Genomic DNA, 17449 nt, shown 5'->3' with positions numbered 1-17449 from the left:
AAAAAAAAAAAAAAGACTTGAGGAATCAGAGAGAGAGTTTGGTCTTTACCACTTTCTAAATAAGAATAATAAATGGCAAAATATGCAAGGCTGGATTGTATTAGAGAATTCCCATAAATTATATACTACAGAGTTGGACATTAAGCTGTTAATACAAGAACGCTTTGGAGCATGGGTTTCCAATTTCTACTGTATGAATTTTTGTCAACACAGCTTCCTGTGGTCAGATGACTTATTCGGTCAGTGCTGGTCTTTTCTCCCCCAAAAATACTGAACTGTCAGGCAGAAACTCACACGCTGGTGTTCTGCTGAAAGGCTGCTCTAGAGAGCATTTGAGCGTTTTGCTTCTGAGCATACCTTTGTGATTTCTTACCTTATTTATCCTTGTGATCGCCTCACATTTTGTCACCAAAGATGTAGCCATGTAAGCCTTTAATTAAACACGTCAGCAGTCATGGAACAATTAAAGTAAGTTTTCATCAGAGACACTTGGTCTGCAGGGATGAGGAGTGGCACAGTAAGTGTGCTGTGTGCCAGCGCTTTATTTACAGAGGCCACGCTGAAAAAAACCAAGATCAAATCAATAGCGGTTTGCCTAAAGAAGGAGCTTTAATGCCTCATGGATTGAGACACTAAAGTCTTCTTCTTGCCTATTACTCTTAATACACAGCCACTGTCATGGGGCTTAATCAGAATTCATGGAGCCGCTAAACCAGGGGAAGATTATTGATCTTATTAAAGATGTAAGAGCACTGGTCTGAGAAGACAGGGCCTCCAGAGAAGCTCTGCCTCATTCTGCCTGCCTGGGGCTTCAGCACTGCCAGGACCCAGAGGCATTTTTCTTCTGTAGATAAGAATCTCAGAAGCCTGGGCACAACTGCCCCACACTGAGCATCTAAATCTCCTCACCTGTAGTTATGAACATGCCTTCCTGACCTTCACCAACAGTATTTTCATTAACTTTGAGGACTAGGTTCCTTCTGCTGTTAATCCTATGCGATGCCCCTGAAAACAAAAGAGCAGCATAGATGTACCTGGATGGGAATTCAAAAATTGCAGATTACAAAAATGTTACTGATGGCCTAATGTGATTACTGCTTCAATCACACTGCTAGCACACAGAGAAATAACCCAGGTATACCTCTGTGTCCTAGCTGTGTGGCTTCTGTTGTTGATGTTTCTTTTAATTTCCTGTACAAGCTCTGTTTAGTGTGCAAATTGCTTGCTATATTCATAGAAAATATTGAGTGATAGCAGTGGAACAGTGCTAATGAGTTTTAGATCAGTTGCCAAACTGAAAAAATTAAACTAAAATTCGTTTAGACTGACCCACAAAAAATGTTTTCCATTTTTCTCGATGTAAACAAAATGTGAGAAAGCTGTTCAGGGAACTGTTGAGTTCCTGAACTACTGATTGATCACCTGAGGCAAGGACTGAGTCAGCCACGGGAGCACAGGTGAAGGCAATTCATCTGTATGACTCCTAGACCCCATTTAAGAGCTGACTGCCACAGGGGAAGATTTTCTTTCAGGAGATCTTTCCCTTTGGAGTTTTTTTTACTGCAAGCCTAGGATATGGGTAAGCATTTCATTTTTGATTGTCTCTTTTCACCATGATAATCTTTCTAACTATAAAGCCTGTAAGATACCATTTTAGCCATGCTACTCTGTGAATTGTACATTTGTTAATTGTACAGCTGCAATTTGAGTATGTTTTTCCATTGGATGGGAAGTTAGATGTCTTACCTATGGGCTTGGCTCATAGAAACCTGGAGTCATGGGTTGTTGCTGCTGAGCAGCTGCATAGTCATCATTTAGTGAGGTTAAAAAATCTGGGGTGAATTCCTCTCCAGCCCGTGGAAGAACTGGAGAAGTTTTGGACAGCTTCCCCAGTCTCGGTGGGCAGGAGGGAGACAGTGTGTCCAGTAGTTTCTATACAAAGCAACAAACATTGGCTACAACCCCTTGCCTGTGCTGATCTCCTTGTGGTTTCCTCAGGCTCCTCCCAGCCTTCCTCCACAAGGTTCTGGGCAGTGACTGATGGCACACCAGTACCATGGCTGGGGAGCCCATCCAGGACAAACATGGCGATTAGAATGTTAATTTAGATATTAAATTAAAAATCTTAATTCCTGCAGTTCCACAAAGAGTGCAGTCTTGAATACACATCTCTCATGTTCTACATCAATCAATTGCCAAGTACTGTAGCCTTTCCTTTTCCTCCAGCCTTTCCTTTTCTTCCAGCTTTATCTATCTGAGGGAAAAGGTCAGGAGAAACATGGGCAGATCTGCTCCAGATTAAACCCAGTTAGCTAAACCCGGTTGTTCTGATAATTACTTCAGTCATCTGAAGCATTCACCCAGATTTGAGCTGAATGTCACAGCAATGTTCTTGCAGCACACCTGTGCAGGCAGGATCTTCAGGCTAAGCTGGAATTAGTTTTTATCTTTCCACAGCAGGTGAAAATTAAATCTTAAAACCAGAAAGGAGTAACACGAGTTTCTTGGGTAGCAACCACTCTTTGGATAATAGGTGACATGCATGATGTCAGAGCTTCTGCCAGATGTGGGAAAGACATTTTGGGTTCATTCCCATTGCTGAGTGCTAGGTGTGAGGAAGGGTCTGTGGGCTCTTTGCACAAAGAGCTTTTGCTGCATGGCACTCCGTCATGCTCCTTCCTTACATGGACCTAACTGCTGCTGCTAGTGATGTTTGTCTTAGAAGCCATGGTTTAGCAGAGCTGTTCAGTCCCACTGTGCCATTCAGGTGGTTGTGCAGTTCATCTACCGCTTGTATGCTTTGTACAAACCTAGATAGGTTTTCTGAAAACTCCGTTATGTGATCGCTGCATTCTCTCTGAAGGCATGTGAATTTGTAACGGTGTACTTTTATAATAAGTGCTTTACTTCTACAGATTTAGGTTTTCTTGTTCTGCTGAATCCTTTAATTAAAGCGCACCTAGGAAAGCTGGGATGTCAGCAGATGATGTTTGTTGGAAGTGCTGCTGTGTGCTCACGAGTATGCTGCAGAACTCGAGAGACAACGGTGCATTTCAGACAAGCCTAAATGTCTTCTAACTACTTGCTCTGTACTTTAATTTATGCTTCTTTCTGAACATGTCAAATTTTAGTTTATATGTAGGCTCATCCCTGTGCTTTTGTACCAAGTGTGCAAGCCACTGAGGCAAATGATGCACTCACTACAAGCTATAATTTAAAGGCAGGTGGGAAGTGCTTGAAATGCGTGTATCTTTGTAAGTTATTCCTAAAATGCTATTATTACCTGCAGTCTCTTTAGTTTCTGAACTAAATGTCCTTTCCTCCTCCCTAAGCCTTTTATCTGCTTCGAAAAAAAAAAAAAAAAATGGAGAGAGGATTTGTTTCAGATCTGGATTTTTGGGAAGCTTTAGCAGCTATTCATCTGCAGATGACCATTTTCAGTGAGTTGTGGCTATACTTGGCTTTCAAGAATCAAAGCTGGGTAATGCAGAAGAGACACCAGCAAAAACCAAGCTACTGATTTTCCATTTTTTCTTAACTGCAGGAATATCCGTGTTTTCTGTTTAGCCTGGTGCTGAGATCAAAGGATCCAAATGGTTGTGCGAGTGTGCTGCAGCTTCTGGATAAATTACTGAAAATGTTATTGTAAAAGCTAAACTGATGTGACCCTTGTTTTCATCAATCTTATATTTAATCTTTATATAGTGGCTTGTGTAGAAGGTTCTTGTACCGCTATCCTTGATACAAAGATAGCACCAATTAAAATTCTGCACTTATATACAGTTCTGCACATATAATAAAGTGTGATATTTTTAGTGTTGTTGAGCATTAGTGAACCTGTATATATGCAAAATGGCTATAAAACATTGAAATTTAAATTTAATAAACATAGGAAATTGTAAAAGAATTCTCATTTGGAAAGTTAACCACTTGGAAGAGGAATGGCTGTTTTACCTGGTAACTTGCATGGATGGAATATTCCAGCTTTTGGAAACACAGTGTAGATAAATTGAGCTCCTACATCTTTTCTACTCCCATGTGCCTAATCACTGGTGCTGCAAAAATTAAGCTGCAAGAATTTTGATTTATACACATGCAAGAATAATAAAGCAGATCTACAAATGATGTTTAAATACCCACTATGGGCTATCTATCAGACTGATATCAAGGAATAGGAGAAAAGCCTGGGAGCTGGGAAAACAGCAACAGCAGGAGTAGACTTCTACATGCATAAAATATGGGAATAAGAATTGTTGGGTTTTTTTAAATATTTGTAGTATCTGTTAATGTATACCATGGAGTAGCATCTTTGAAATCTGCCATCAACTTCACACCTCTGCCATCATCTTATCTGTGTTACCAGTTCTTGTTTTTCAAGAGAGGATCTTAGCAACAAATCTGTGTTCTTTTTTTCCTTTCAACCACTCTCCCACTTTTCCGTGTCTTGACAGTTCTTACCATGTTTTCATTTCACTCCTCCTCTGTATCAGTAACAGAATATTTTTCTATTTGCCATTTTCCCTTGTTCTTCACTTTCCTCTGTGGTGATCCCAGCATACATAGAAAGATGTCTGTTCCACCCATGTTTTTGAAATACACTTACTTTCATTTTTGCTTTGCGATTTTTTTTCTTCCCCTTGAATGTAACTTCTCAAATAGAGTAATGCACTGCCTGCAGCAATCACCTCAGATGGCTCCTTGCCAACTTCACCTTTTCTCAAGTCATCTTCAGTTTCTACTACGTATGCTCCATGCGGCCGTTCTGAGGTCACTATTAATGATGTGAACAAATCTCAGGACTTCTTGCCTGCAGCATTATTGATCCTACTGTAACTCTGAAATCTTGTCCTGTTTTAACGGAATCTTTTCTTGTTTTCTTTTCCAAATCATTGCAACTTCTTTAATCTTTCCTTCAGCAATGGATCTCCAGCCAAGGTTTCTCTTTCAAAAAAATCTCACCAGGCTCTATTTTACCTCCATTCACCGATTTGTGCGTTTTCTCAGGTGATTTCTTCTGATTACATTAACTCAGCTGTCACCTCTACAATACAAATCCTTGCTTTTCATTACACACACCTGGTTCCCCTTGAGACTGAAATGTTGAAGTCAAGATAACCTTCCTGAATTCTTGCTATGATTTTATCAGCCTATTTTTGTATCCTTTCCTGGCATTCCTCTCTCCTGTGACTCTGAATACAAATGGGAGCCATACAAATTAGGGCCCTCCGTTGGGCACCTGTTTGTAATCTTATCTTGTATTTCACTATGCAGTTCTTTGTTCTGAGCTGGCTATGCCATTTTCAGTTGCCCATGCATCCTCTCAGAAAGTGCTGCCATTCACTTTTTTCACGTTTTCTTCTTGCAAACTATACTCAAAACACGCTGTAAAAAAAAAAAAAAAAAAGCCAACAAAAACACTTCTCAGCTTTCCTACAAAGTTATCTCAAATCCTACCGCTTTCGTGAAGCGTTCAGGAAAACAAGAATTGATACTGTCCTGGGGCAATTTCAGTGGGGTATGTATTCTTTAACTTGTAGCTTTATAAATATGTTTTGTGATACATTTTTGCCTATAGAAATCTAGTCTATACTGAATATATACTCAACTTCATTCTTGCTTCCTTCTTTTTTTACTTTAGTTTCTCTTATAAATATTATAACCTCCTTTGCTTGAAGAATTGTGCTTTTTGGGTGTGTAGAACCATCAGAAAACCCTATAATACAACATAATAATAATTTTTTTTTTTTTTTAGCTGTACTCACAAGACATCATGAGATTTCCCCAAAAACCTTATCTTCTCAGACACCTGTAGCAGCATACACAAGAGTCAGCACTAAATGATGTAGCGGTAAAAAGTGAATTAAATTAAAACGTGATAATTTGAGGCATTAACACAGTGTGGCGTGCCAGCTCATCTCATTGCATTGAAATAATATGAAAATGTAGTGAGAAAAGAAAATGTGTGCAGTATTGCACAGTTTGGTCCAGAGAATCAGGGTGAACACCTGATCGGATTGACAAGATACTGAGGCAGATTCACACTGCTGCCGGCTAGAGCTCTGTGTATCATGAGAGTAAAAGGATATGGAGGGGCACTTAAGTTCTGTGTGTGTGTTACGGTGCCAGACATAGTAGTTTCATGATTAATCACTTGGTCACCAGCTGCTATGACAGTAAACAGGAAAAAGAGTTCAATTCCAGAAGGCTGGGGAATATTTTAAATTCAGTTTCTTAAAGGTGTGACAATCCCAGCCAGGTCGTGCCAGAATCAGCCTGTTCTAATTTTGTGTAAAACCAGTAACACAAGCCCACTGAATTGCATAATTTATAAATCACTTCAAGAGAGTTTGGTGTGAAAGGTGATATGAAAGTGGAGGTTGTTAGCCACCGCTGCAGCTGGCTGAGTGTCTTGTTTATTCTCTAGCCATATTCTGCGTCAGGAGCCTGTACCACAACTAATTAGCCATAATGCTTTATAATTGTATAAACAGAATATATAATAGATCTGTATGATATATAATTAATTTTGCCCTTAAGGAAAGCTTTTGGAAGTCAAACCATGAGCTCTTTGAGAATTGCTTCTTTATGCTCTTGCTGACAAGGCATATATCTCTGCTGGCAGAGCTCAGGGAACCTTCCAGAAAACAATTTCATTAGGCATGACCAGGTGTTTTTTTGCAGGAGTGAGTGCTTGCAGACACAACTCTGGCACTGAGGTGGCTGCAGCTGTGGCTGTGCCTGCCTTCGTGCAGCCAGCACTGAGAAGTGGGGCTTTTGTGCAGTGGTCAGTTTTTTAAAAAAAAAAAAAAAAAAAAAAAAAAAAAAGCTAACCTATGGTTGTCATAGAGGTGCTACTTATTTAAGCTTGTGTTTTGTTGTCCTTATTTTTTATTAGATTATTTTTCTGTGTGTGCGTGTGTATGTAGTAAATTCCAGGTTTAACTCCATTATTGCTATTGCAAATACTACCTCAGAAGCCCGAATTTTTTTTTTCCCTGGATTATAATGCATAAGTAAGAACAACCCAGTATAGTTGGAAAAATCACTGCTCTGATAGACTTGCTTATCTTTGCCACTGGAAAAAAATTAATAAAAAAAAAAAGACATGAAAGACTTCAGGAACTTCAGGAGTCCTGTTGGATCAGACCTGATCCAACTTTAAGTTTCCTTAAAGTGACACAGCAGGCAGCATCCATCTCTAAGACGTGCTCAAGCAGAGGAGCAAAGTACCACGTCACCTAGATGTGGGGACCAGAGCTGTGTGAAGACAAGGCTGCAGCTGGCAGCAGTATTCTAATAGAGCTGAGCTAGTCTGCTGAGAGATTTCATCAGTCCTTGTGTTCAGCCAAAGCTTCTCATTGCGAGATGCTGATCAGAGCCAGCCCAAGGTGGGGAACTCCTGTCTGCCTGGTACTCTGCCGACATTTGATCAGAGACAGCTTCACGTCGCACTCCATAGGAATGATAATCACACCCTTCCTGAGGCCTGACATGCCATGGGCAGTGTTATCTTTGCAAGGCTTTCTAGATCCTTCTCACTGATAAAGTTTCTGTACCTGAGAAGTATTTGGCAGAGCTGTCCTCATGCACACAAACAGAGGAGTTGACTCTTAACCTCAGACGCTTGGGATGGGAGTAGTCTGTGTCAGTTTGCATGCCCTCCAAAGCAACCCAACAGGTCATTTACGTTCCCCTTTCCCTGGGGAGCTTTGAGGTGGATTTATTAATTGGGTTCCAAATCTTTTGAGGTAGCTATTTTTGAGGTAACAAGATTTTTCTTCTTTCATTGCTTTCCCCCCAAATCCGTGTCTGAATTTAGATCTGCCTTCTGTTCCTTTGGGAGCTAGGAGTCACAGAATAAATCTTTTTCCTTCTCCCTTCTAAAATTGAGAGATAGCTTCTGTCGTCTGATGTAAACAACTTCATTTCTTACTCCCTTTCCCTGCACTTCATATGATGAATTATCACTTACCGCTCTTCACACAGATACATTTGTTGTTCACCACTACCTCTCACATACCAGAGACATTTCATTTGCTGGAAGAGCCAAAGCTGTAACTCAGTAGTGTAAGAGGAGGTCTTCCCCTTGAGATGTTTCATGCTGGGCTTACAATTGCTGAACAATTACATCAGACATTTCAGTTTCTGCATGATGACAGGGATTTCAACTGCTGATCTGAATGTAGTGGCTACATTCCCACCTGTGTCACAGTGCTTAGACTGTATTTCAAGTATCAGGGACCTTACGTGTGCCTACGTGGCTGGCCAGCCCAAGTTTCCACATGACAATCCTGGAAAGAACTTCTGAAAGTAATATGTGGGCTTTTTGTCATTTAAAGATATGAAGAATCTGAAGGAAATATCCAGATGCACATCATTGGGACAGTCCTGATTTCTCAAAGGAAAAAGCCCTCTTTCCGGGCAAATAACACATATAAATAGGTTTACCAATTAATGCTTTTATTTCCAAGAACTCATAAAATCTCAGATTACTCTTGAGAGTAATAAATACTTCAATAATGCTGTTCTTGATTACAGGCTGAGTGTAACAGCTCTGATTGGTAGTGATGTCATAATTATGTTTGATTACAGGCGTGTTCCTATTGTACTGATGCAGAGGGGTTATTTGTTTCCTTCTATCAGTGTCCTGGATTCCACTGGAGACCAAGGGCACGCTTTGGCAGCACACACGGCTTACAAAGCTACTCTCCTCAGAGCCTTGTCACTAAGGCACAGCTATTAATAGCTGGGCCAGCAAAACTTTACAGAATTGTGATTAAAGCTCCATGTAATTACATCAGTGGAGGCCACTTTCTAAAGGAATCCTGAATTTGAGTAACTCTTGAGGGCTCTGTCTTGCATATAAAGTTTTACTTCACTCCCAGTATGAGAGCTAAAGTTACTCGTATCTTATTACCATTACAACAAGAATCAGCATGACAAGTTAGAAATAAAGAAAAACTATATCCATAATATTGTCCCCACTTCCTACTACTACAGAGCTGAAAAAAGGAAAAGCTCTGTTAAGCCAATTAGCCCTCTCTCTGTCAATGAGCAACATCAACAGAAAAATCATGTCTTGCAATTTATTCTCTGGTGCTTTGTTTATTTGGTATTAAATGACTCATGGAATATGGTTTCCACCTCTCCCCTAGGGAGATTATCCCAGCTGCTGAAACTTACTAGCGGTTCCCTTTCTTTTGTCTCACTTTTAATGATCCCTAAGTTTTTCATTCTATTTTAGGTTGGGATGTAAAAGCTACAAGGGAAACTCATCTCCCCAAGCCTACTTCTATAAGCAGTTAAGGCTGTGACAGAAATTCATAAACCTAAGGAAACGTGCAGTCAAAAAAGAAGCACGTTGTTTGTTTCACTGAATGATGCCATCTCTGTGGCACATGTATGTTTCCTTGTTCTTACAGGTTGTTCCGGAGAGTTATGTAAATGTGCATTTATTGTAAATTAGCATTTGGCTAATTGTTAAAGCTTGTTCTGTAGCTTTTATGTCACACCAACAACCCACATTTGCAATTAAGTATTTGCTCCACAGGCAAACATGTTGCTTTCCTAGAATTATTATTTACAGCATTTTGTCTCAGTGCTGTGACTCTGTTCTACCCCATAACCTGCTGTATGCACAGAGTATCTCAAAATGGAACGTATTTATTAAGGGTATGTAGCCTTAGCAAAGCAAAATCTATTTTTAAAAAAAAAAAAAAAAAGGTTGTGATATGTTTTATTCTTACTCTTCTTACCAGAATGCAGTATTTACTTGACAAGAGAATATTTTCCTGCTTTGAAGATGTAGTGACAGCATCTTCATTTCCCAGCCGTGGTTTTGCAGTACACCGTGTCATTTCATAGCATTCCAGCTGGCTGTGAAGGAATGGTAAGGGGCTTTCCAAAGAAAATTCTGTGCTTCTTGTTATAAGATGGTGGTGAACAAGGCTTTGTTGGTGAGAAAATGAAAGGAGGATAGACAGGAATAAGAAATCCAGAGGACAGAGCTGCAGGCCAGAGGCAGCCCAGCTTCTCACGGTGTACAGTCTGACATTCTTGACTTGTGCATTATGTGTACCAATGGACAGAAAGAAAGCCTTAAATATAAATCAGGAAGAAGGATTGGTGATTTTAGCTGTGAGTTGAATGTCAGCCTTTGTGTTAAACTAAATGCTCAAGGAATACATAATTCAGAATTCCCCAGTGGTTGTCCTGTTTTCCTGTAGATGAGAAGAGGATGCAGCCAGCAGGTCTGATTCCAGATGAGATAAAATGTTGTTGTAACAAAAATAATGGTTAATGAGCACATTCTCATTTAAGTGAGTTATCCACTACCACAAAGAAAAAAAAAAAAATGCTTCTGGCAGCCAGGAAGGAAAAGCATTACCCAAAATGGTTTTCGATATTCTTAAGGAAAAATCGTATGGTTCTTATTTGATAGTTTCTCAGTTTCTTCATTATGCAATCCTTACTCACAGCAAAACTCTAATGTGCTGAATGAAACACAGTAACAAATAGCATTTGACTAAACAGACAGCACCACAATACCTGTTTGTTGAAATCTGACATGAAACTTAATTCTAAAATATTCTAATTTGTGAGTATGCGTAAGTACTAATTTGACTCAGTATAAATACTCCATAAGTATTTAGGATAGACATGAATCAAGACTATAAGGAAAGGAAAACTACCACTTGTCCGAGTGTTTGGCTCTAGATGGGACAATGAGCAATACAGCATGAGATTCTGCTGCTCATCTTATGGCTCCATACAGCACCAACTGCCTGGCCCTCCTACCCCTTTCCAAAACATTTTCCGCTTCTTTTTTCTTCTTCTTCTTCTTTTGGAGGAATCTTTTTAAGGCAAAACAAGCCAAAAGACAAACCAACACCCACAGCCTGATAGACTTTTTCTAGGAAAACTCCCAACTCCTGGTCTGGCAGCACCAGAGGCTTCATCCCCTTCCTGCCTAAGGAGCCTCAAGTGCAACTTTTGGAGACAAAGTTTCATCATTGAAGGGCTGCACTTCGGCTTGTTCTAGTACTCTGCCACAGCTGATTTTACATCCAGACTGCCACTTGGATATAAACACTTCATCTTATTATTTTTCCCATTCCAAATGCAATTATCCCAAATGTAAGCTCACTAGAAATAAGTCGTTGGTTGTAGGTTGTAATATAAAATAAGGTTGTAGTGAATGGATCAGAAGATATGCAAAAACAAATGCACAATTTTTTGTTGCTATTTTGTGTTAGACATTGTATGAAAACCTCAGAGGCAGTCAGGAAAGACTTGTTTCTAAGTCGAGTGGGCAATGGCAACAAAGAAAACGTAGATAGAGGAAGATAAAAGAGATATAAAAGCACTGAAGCTATCAGGCTGATACACTTAGAGCAGAGTATTGATGTTCTCAGACCCACGTAAGTGCCTCAAAACAAAAGATACATCCAGACTTGAAGAGTTTTTCCTCTTTAAAAACTTCAGGTAAGAGCAAACTAACAAGGATTAGGAATGCACAGTGCCTAATGACTGCCCAAACCTCTTTGGTTTCCATGGCTCATGGCACTTCAGTAAGTCTATTTCTGCCCCAGAGAGATGAACCCATTAATTGATAACAGTAGGATACACTTGTGCAGCTCTGCTCCATGCTTGCCTGCAGCTGCCCTGATCTTTGAGTTTGTTCTCTTGTTTCCATGCTCTTGCTTTAATGTATAATTTCCACTGCATTCAGGATGCCTCTCCCAACCATGCTAAGAATGCCGGGGACTCCCAAAAGGCTTTAAATTTCTGAACTTCCCATTACTTCCAATGTGAACTCCCTAAGCGCATGGAGATGTGAAGCAAGAAACACTTATGCAGCTTTTGAAAGGCTGTCCCAAGGTATTTAAGGCAAATGTGGATTTTTGAAAAATACACAGACTCCAAAAGGAGCTCAGTTTTTGCTCCACTCTCCCTGTCATACCTTCCCCTGATTGTTACAAAGCAATGGTTTTCCCTGAGGGAAGTACTCTGAAACCTATATCAAACGCTTAATGGAAAATATCAGCACTTGGCACCTCACTTAAAAATAAGGAAGAACATATCTTTCATCTTCTTTGGCCTAGATGTGACAAACATTTCCTGGGAGAAAGGTGCGATGCTGTTTTACTATGTATGCTAATTCCAGCTAAGGTGGTGACAAAAAGGAAAATAACTTGTGGGGGGCAATGTCTACTCTGTGTAGCTGTTGGTGGGTTTGGCAAATTTGGCTGGGAGTGCCCCCAGCAGACCAGCCTTTGAAGGCTGTGTTCACTTGGCCTGTAAGGTCACAGTGTAGACCTTGGTGTCTGGAAAGGAAGAAATACTGATATTTTACAGTGCTCTGTCCAATCATTGTGGGAAGGAGTATTTTTTTGTTCTTGTTCTTGTGGGTTTTTCTTTTGTCATAGATTTAGTTCGTCTTTATGCATCAGTTCTTCCTGTTCTTCTGTATCCTATTTGTTTCAATGAGGAAGAACGTAATGGAATTATGATGAGGGGCCTGGAGCATCTCCCTTATGAGGAAAGCCTGAGAGACTTGAGACTATTCAGCCCAGAGAAGCCTGAGAGGGGATCTTATCAATGCTTATAAATATCTAAAGGGCATGTATCAAATGGATGGAGCCAGGCTCTTTCAATGGTGCCAAGTGACGGGACAGTGGGCACAAACTGGAACACAGGAAGTTCCATCTGATCATGAGAAGAACTTCTTTGAGGGTGACAGAGCACTGGAACAGGCTGCCCAGAGAGGCTGTGGGGTCTGCTTCTCTGGAGATACTCAAAACCAACCTGCACACTTTCCTCTGCTACCTTCTCTAGGGAACGTGCTTCAGCAGGACAGTCTCCAGAGGTCCCTTCCAACCTTTAAGATTCTGTAATTCTGTGATTTGCAGGAGTTGTGGAATAGTGTCTAAATACCATATAAATTCTAAAGTCTTTCACTAGTTCCTCTTTGCCTTAATCTGATGTAACTGAGCACTGTTAATAACTGCAGCGTATTAATCATTGCCCTACACAGGCAAAGATGTGCCTTTTCTCAGATGATCCTAAATGGTTTTTAGTCTCTACAAGACATTACTGTATCAGCAGTGTTATCTGACAAAACTAAAAACATAGGAAAGTGTGCTTACTATTTAAAATACTCCAGGACTAGCGTGAGCAGACTACTACTACTACAGAATGGCTTCTACAGCCAGTTTGATGCCAGTGCAGTGAAGTAGAAAAAACAAACTAGATGGACTTCATAAGCTGTGATTAAGCACAGTGCTAAATCCTCGGGGAAAAAAAGTCTCTATAATGCAGTTATAGAAGCAAATTTGGCTCATGTTCCCAGAAGAAAAGACTGGACTAATGGAAAAATATACGGTTGCTGACTTTTCTTAAAATTAATTTATACAAGTGGCTCTGCTGCCTGAGCACATGTTTGTGTGGACGTGAGGTGTATTATTCCTACCCTTTTTGTAACATAACCGTGGTGACTGCATCACATGATGCTAGTGCAAACAAAGTCACATTAACAGCCCATGAATAGATGCATTTTCCTAGAATACGGTTTCTCATTGGGACTATCGACTAGTTCCTGGGCTACCAGGGGATAAGGATAGGTACAGACAGCTTTGGCAGTATAGGGTAAGGGTAAGAACCTTCACAGCGGTAGAAGATAATTGTGTTTATCATATAACTGAAAAAGGTACAAAGGATATAGTTAATTCTGTGAGACTACTGCTTCGTTACTGTATCAAACAATAAGAACATAGCTTTTAAACATTACCCATTCTATTTCTATCTCTTCTCTATGTCTTTTTTGCTTTTAAAACCTGCATTTTGAATCTGAGAAGCCAGCACATCGAGCTGACTTCCCCCAAGAAGGAAGACTTGCTCCTTTATTCCTCTTACGTCAACCTACTCACATTAAATTCAACGTAAACTGCTCTTGATGGATTCGACTCATCTAATCTTATAGCCATCTGATTTCTAACTATTAAGTTACTCGCCTCTTTTCTTTCTGTCCCACTCCCTTGTGTTACCAATTCATCTAGTGGGAGCCCTTTCTCCCACAGCGTTGCTTAATGGCACTGCAAAACTTTATTTTCTCCTTGACTTTTTCCGAAAAGCATTTTTTGACGTAAGTTAAAAAAAAATAAATCTCATCAATTTCATAGAAATCTATACGCGGTGACGATTCTACGTTGAATTAAAATTTGAAGATCTTCTGGCGAAAAGAAAACCTTTGCACGCGCCTGATGGTCACACACGATTGGTGTGGGTGTGCTGGAGGCCATCTTTACAGCCACCTCACACCTCACGGGGAGGCAGGCACGGAAAGAGCTTCGCAAAGGGCAGAGCGCCCCTTCCTCCGACTGAAAAGCCGAACAGATGGGTCTAGAGAACCCCTCCGTCCACCAACCGCCCTCTGAACCCCTCCGCATGGCCACCTCTTCCCACCCGCCCCACAGAGGTCCCGCCCCGCCTCCTCGCAGGGCCTGCCTCCCTCAGCGCTGCCACATCCCATTTCCCGCATCCCACCCCCTCTCCGTAACGCCCCGCCCCCCTCTGCACATCGCCGCTTTTCGATTGGCTCAGAGCGGAGAGTGAAGGCAGCGTTGAGCAATAGAGTCAGCGCTGGCGCGGCGGCGCTGCCCAAGGGGCGTGCGTGCTGCCCGCCCCTACCCGTCGCGGCCGGGCGTCGGGTCTGCGCGCTGCCATTCGGCGGTGGGTCGGCGCGGGCGGCGGATGGTGCCAGCGGCGGCTCTGGGTCGCTGGTGGGGGACGGAAGCTGGAGCCGGCCGCGAACGCCTCTCCTTCCCCCGGCCCTCCCGTCCCGCCTTCTCCGCGCGCTCTCGTCGCGCCCCGCCGCCGTCCGCTGTGAGCCGGCGGCGCCGTACGATGTGAGCGGTTGCGGGACTCGGCAGCGCCCCCGGTGCCCACGACGCTGGGGCGGGCAGCGATGGCCGGAGCCCGGCGTGGGAGCAGCCGCCGATAAGAAGCGCCGGGGGCAGCCGGGCGGCGGCGCGGAGACTCCCCGGGGCCGGGAAGCGCCGCTCCCGCCCCGCCCCCTCCCCTCCTCCCCCGCGGCCGGTGCATGCGGGGCGCTGGGGGCAGCGCTTGGGTCCTTCCCCCGCCGGAGAGCGTGAGCCGCTCGAGGCCGCGCCCCCTCCATGTCCTCGTCGTCCAGCTCCTCGCAGACCCCCCCGTCCCACCACCAGCCTCCACCGCAGAGGATGAGGCGCGGCGCCGCCGGGTCCCCCACCGCCGGTGGCGGCACGACCGGGGGCCCCAGCAACGGGGGCGGCGCGGCGGGGAGCAGCCGCTTGCTGCAGCCCATCCGAGCCACCGTCCCCTACCAGCTCCTGCGGGGCAACCAGCACAGCCCGACCCGCTCCCCCTCCGCCTCGGTGGGCAGCAACACCGGGCCGGGAGGGGGGCGAGGCGGCAGCCCGCCGCCCCCCAGCGCCACGCCGCCGTTGTCGACGGGAGGCGGCGCGGCCGAGGCGGGCAGGGTGAAGGGCCGGCAGCGGCGCTCGCCGGACAGCGGCGGCAGCAGGAGGAGCAGCTCACCTGAGAGACGCAGCCCCGGCTCCCCCGTGTACAGAGGTAACGCACCGAGAAGGACGAAGCCCGCTTCTCGCCCCAGGGTCGGGGGGGTACCTTCGGTTCGCCCTTAATGTCCGCCCCCCGGGGAGAAGGCAGAGAACGCGCCTCACGCCGCTGGGGTCTGTCCCCTCGAGGCGGTCCCCTGGAGCGGGGATGGGGGTTGGTTGGTTGGAGGTGCCGGAGCTAATCCTTGCTGCAGGTGTAACGCTGCGTGCGGGCTGCTGCTGCCGGTGGGTCCGAGCTGTGCCAACCGAGTTGCTGAATGTGTGTTGAAACCAAACGTCCAGCGCTCTGCCCTTTTGCACGGCTGTGTTTCTCAAGTATTTCCTTTTACTTAGCCTTCTCTAAGGGTTAAAATCACGTAATGTTTTCAAATACGGGCTCCGCGGTAAGAAGGAAATTCCCATATTGAAGCGCTTAAAAGCAAATAACGCCGGTCTGTCTGTCTCGTTATACCGAATACTGTATCTTGGAGGCTGTGGGAGCCCCAGCCCTGTAGCCCGAATGGGCCTGTAGAAGTTTAAAATGTTGAACTGGCTGGTAGTAATTGCGACTTAACCTGTGTCAGGTTGTCTGCTGATGCGCTGAACGCGTTAAAGTGGCAGTGGCCATCTTACCTCCCCCCGCCAGTCCCTCGGTAGCTGAATGAGGCTGCACTGAGCAGCCCCGCTGCGCTATCGGGTATCGCGCATCGCCTCTTCTTGGTTCAGCACCCCCCGCTTCTGCTCTCCCTTCCTCCAGCCTCGCTGCCTGCTGTTTCTGTGGCAAACTGCGGTCTGTAGTGGCTGCCGATGTGTTTTGTAGCTGTGGGTTCTGTTATCTTCTCGCCAGCCCTCCCCCCTTTCAGCCTTAAATGTGTAGTAAATCCCTACAATCCGTAGTAGTTGTAACGGAGGCAGAACAACGTGACCGGGGATGGTCGTAAGGCATGGGCAGCGTTTTGCGAAGGAGCAAGATGTCAGTGCCACCTGTGTGCGGAGTTAATCTGCAGCGTAGTGTCTGTGCTTAGGCAGATGGCCGAATTTGTTGTTAACATTGAAACAGAAATACTTTGTAACTTCTGCATGAATGCATGATCTTCCTGTGAAGTTTTTGCACGCTTCAAGATGGAGCTGCTCTTCAGTGCTGTTGCTTCATTCAAGCTCTAAGTAAGATTTTCAAGATCATATTTTCCCTACTGCATGAAGCTCTAAATGTACATTTCCTTCCCCCCCCCCCCCCCACCCCCCTTTCAATGCTTAGAAAGTGCTAATAGGAAACAAAACAAAACCAAAAAATGCAGTGCACGTGGATACTGCTAACACTGAAGCTGATGATGAATGCTGTAAATAATTACGAGAACCTGGTGCAAAACATTGTAGCGGTGCAGTGTGTGAAGGTCTGCACTCACTGTGTGTTGAGGAGAGAGGAACGTGGACAGTTACGTGCAAGCGAGGAAAAACACTGCAAAGCTGTGAAGCATTTCATTATTACACACGGATTTTTTTTGTCTGAGGGGAAATTTTAATTTTAGAAAGTGGTTTTAATCTTCATCTGTGGGCTATTTTGCCCTTAATAAATTGGGCTATAAACTACTGCTGAATGACTTTTCCGTCATTAAACTTGTTGCAGCTTGCCTCTTGGTGAGCCATGCTAGCAGCACACACAACCTGATGCGGTGAGAGCGCAGCGTAGGAAATCATAGATGGTCCATCAAGAAATCCACTCTGCAATCTTTATGTGCTGTGAGGAATTTGGATCCCCCCTCCTCCAGGTCTAGCCAGCTGCTGCTGCAGAAGCTGACATCCTCCAGCAAACCCTGAATGAATGAATGAAAACAATGTGATCACCCTAATAA

At 43.8% G+C, this 17449-nt stretch overlaps 1 protein-coding gene and 1 long non-coding RNA gene across 2 annotated transcripts in view; both read left to right on the top strand.

Annotated features, from left to right (window-relative positions):
* Nucleotides 1-3802, top strand: part of LOC122189672 — an 8478-nt gene extending 4676 nt beyond the window's left edge. Inside the window, exon 3 of the long non-coding RNA XR_006181922.1 lies at nt 3545-3802. This is a non-coding gene — a long non-coding RNA (uncharacterized LOC122189672). The remainder of the gene's footprint in view (nt 1-3544) is intronic.
* An 11318-nt stretch (nt 3803-15120) lies between these two features.
* Nucleotides 15121-17449, top strand: part of GLCCI1 (glucocorticoid induced 1) — a 51024-nt gene continuing 48695 nt past the window's right edge. Inside the window, exon 1 of the mRNA XM_042888757.1 lies at nt 15121-15612. Within this exon, the coding sequence (XP_042744691.1) occupies nt 15177-15612 (436 nt within the window). The 5' untranslated portion in view covers nt 15121-15176. The remainder of the gene's footprint in view (nt 15613-17449) is intronic.

Source organism: Lagopus leucura, unplaced genomic scaffold, assembly GCF_019238085.1.
Source record: "Lagopus leucura isolate 7727_CA_CO unplaced genomic scaffold, USGS_WTPT01 Super-Scaffold_100157, whole genome shotgun sequence".
Taxonomy (NCBI): Eukaryota; Metazoa; Chordata; class Aves; order Galliformes; family Phasianidae; genus Lagopus; species Lagopus leucura.
This window is presented reverse-complemented; position numbering and strand designations above follow the sequence as displayed.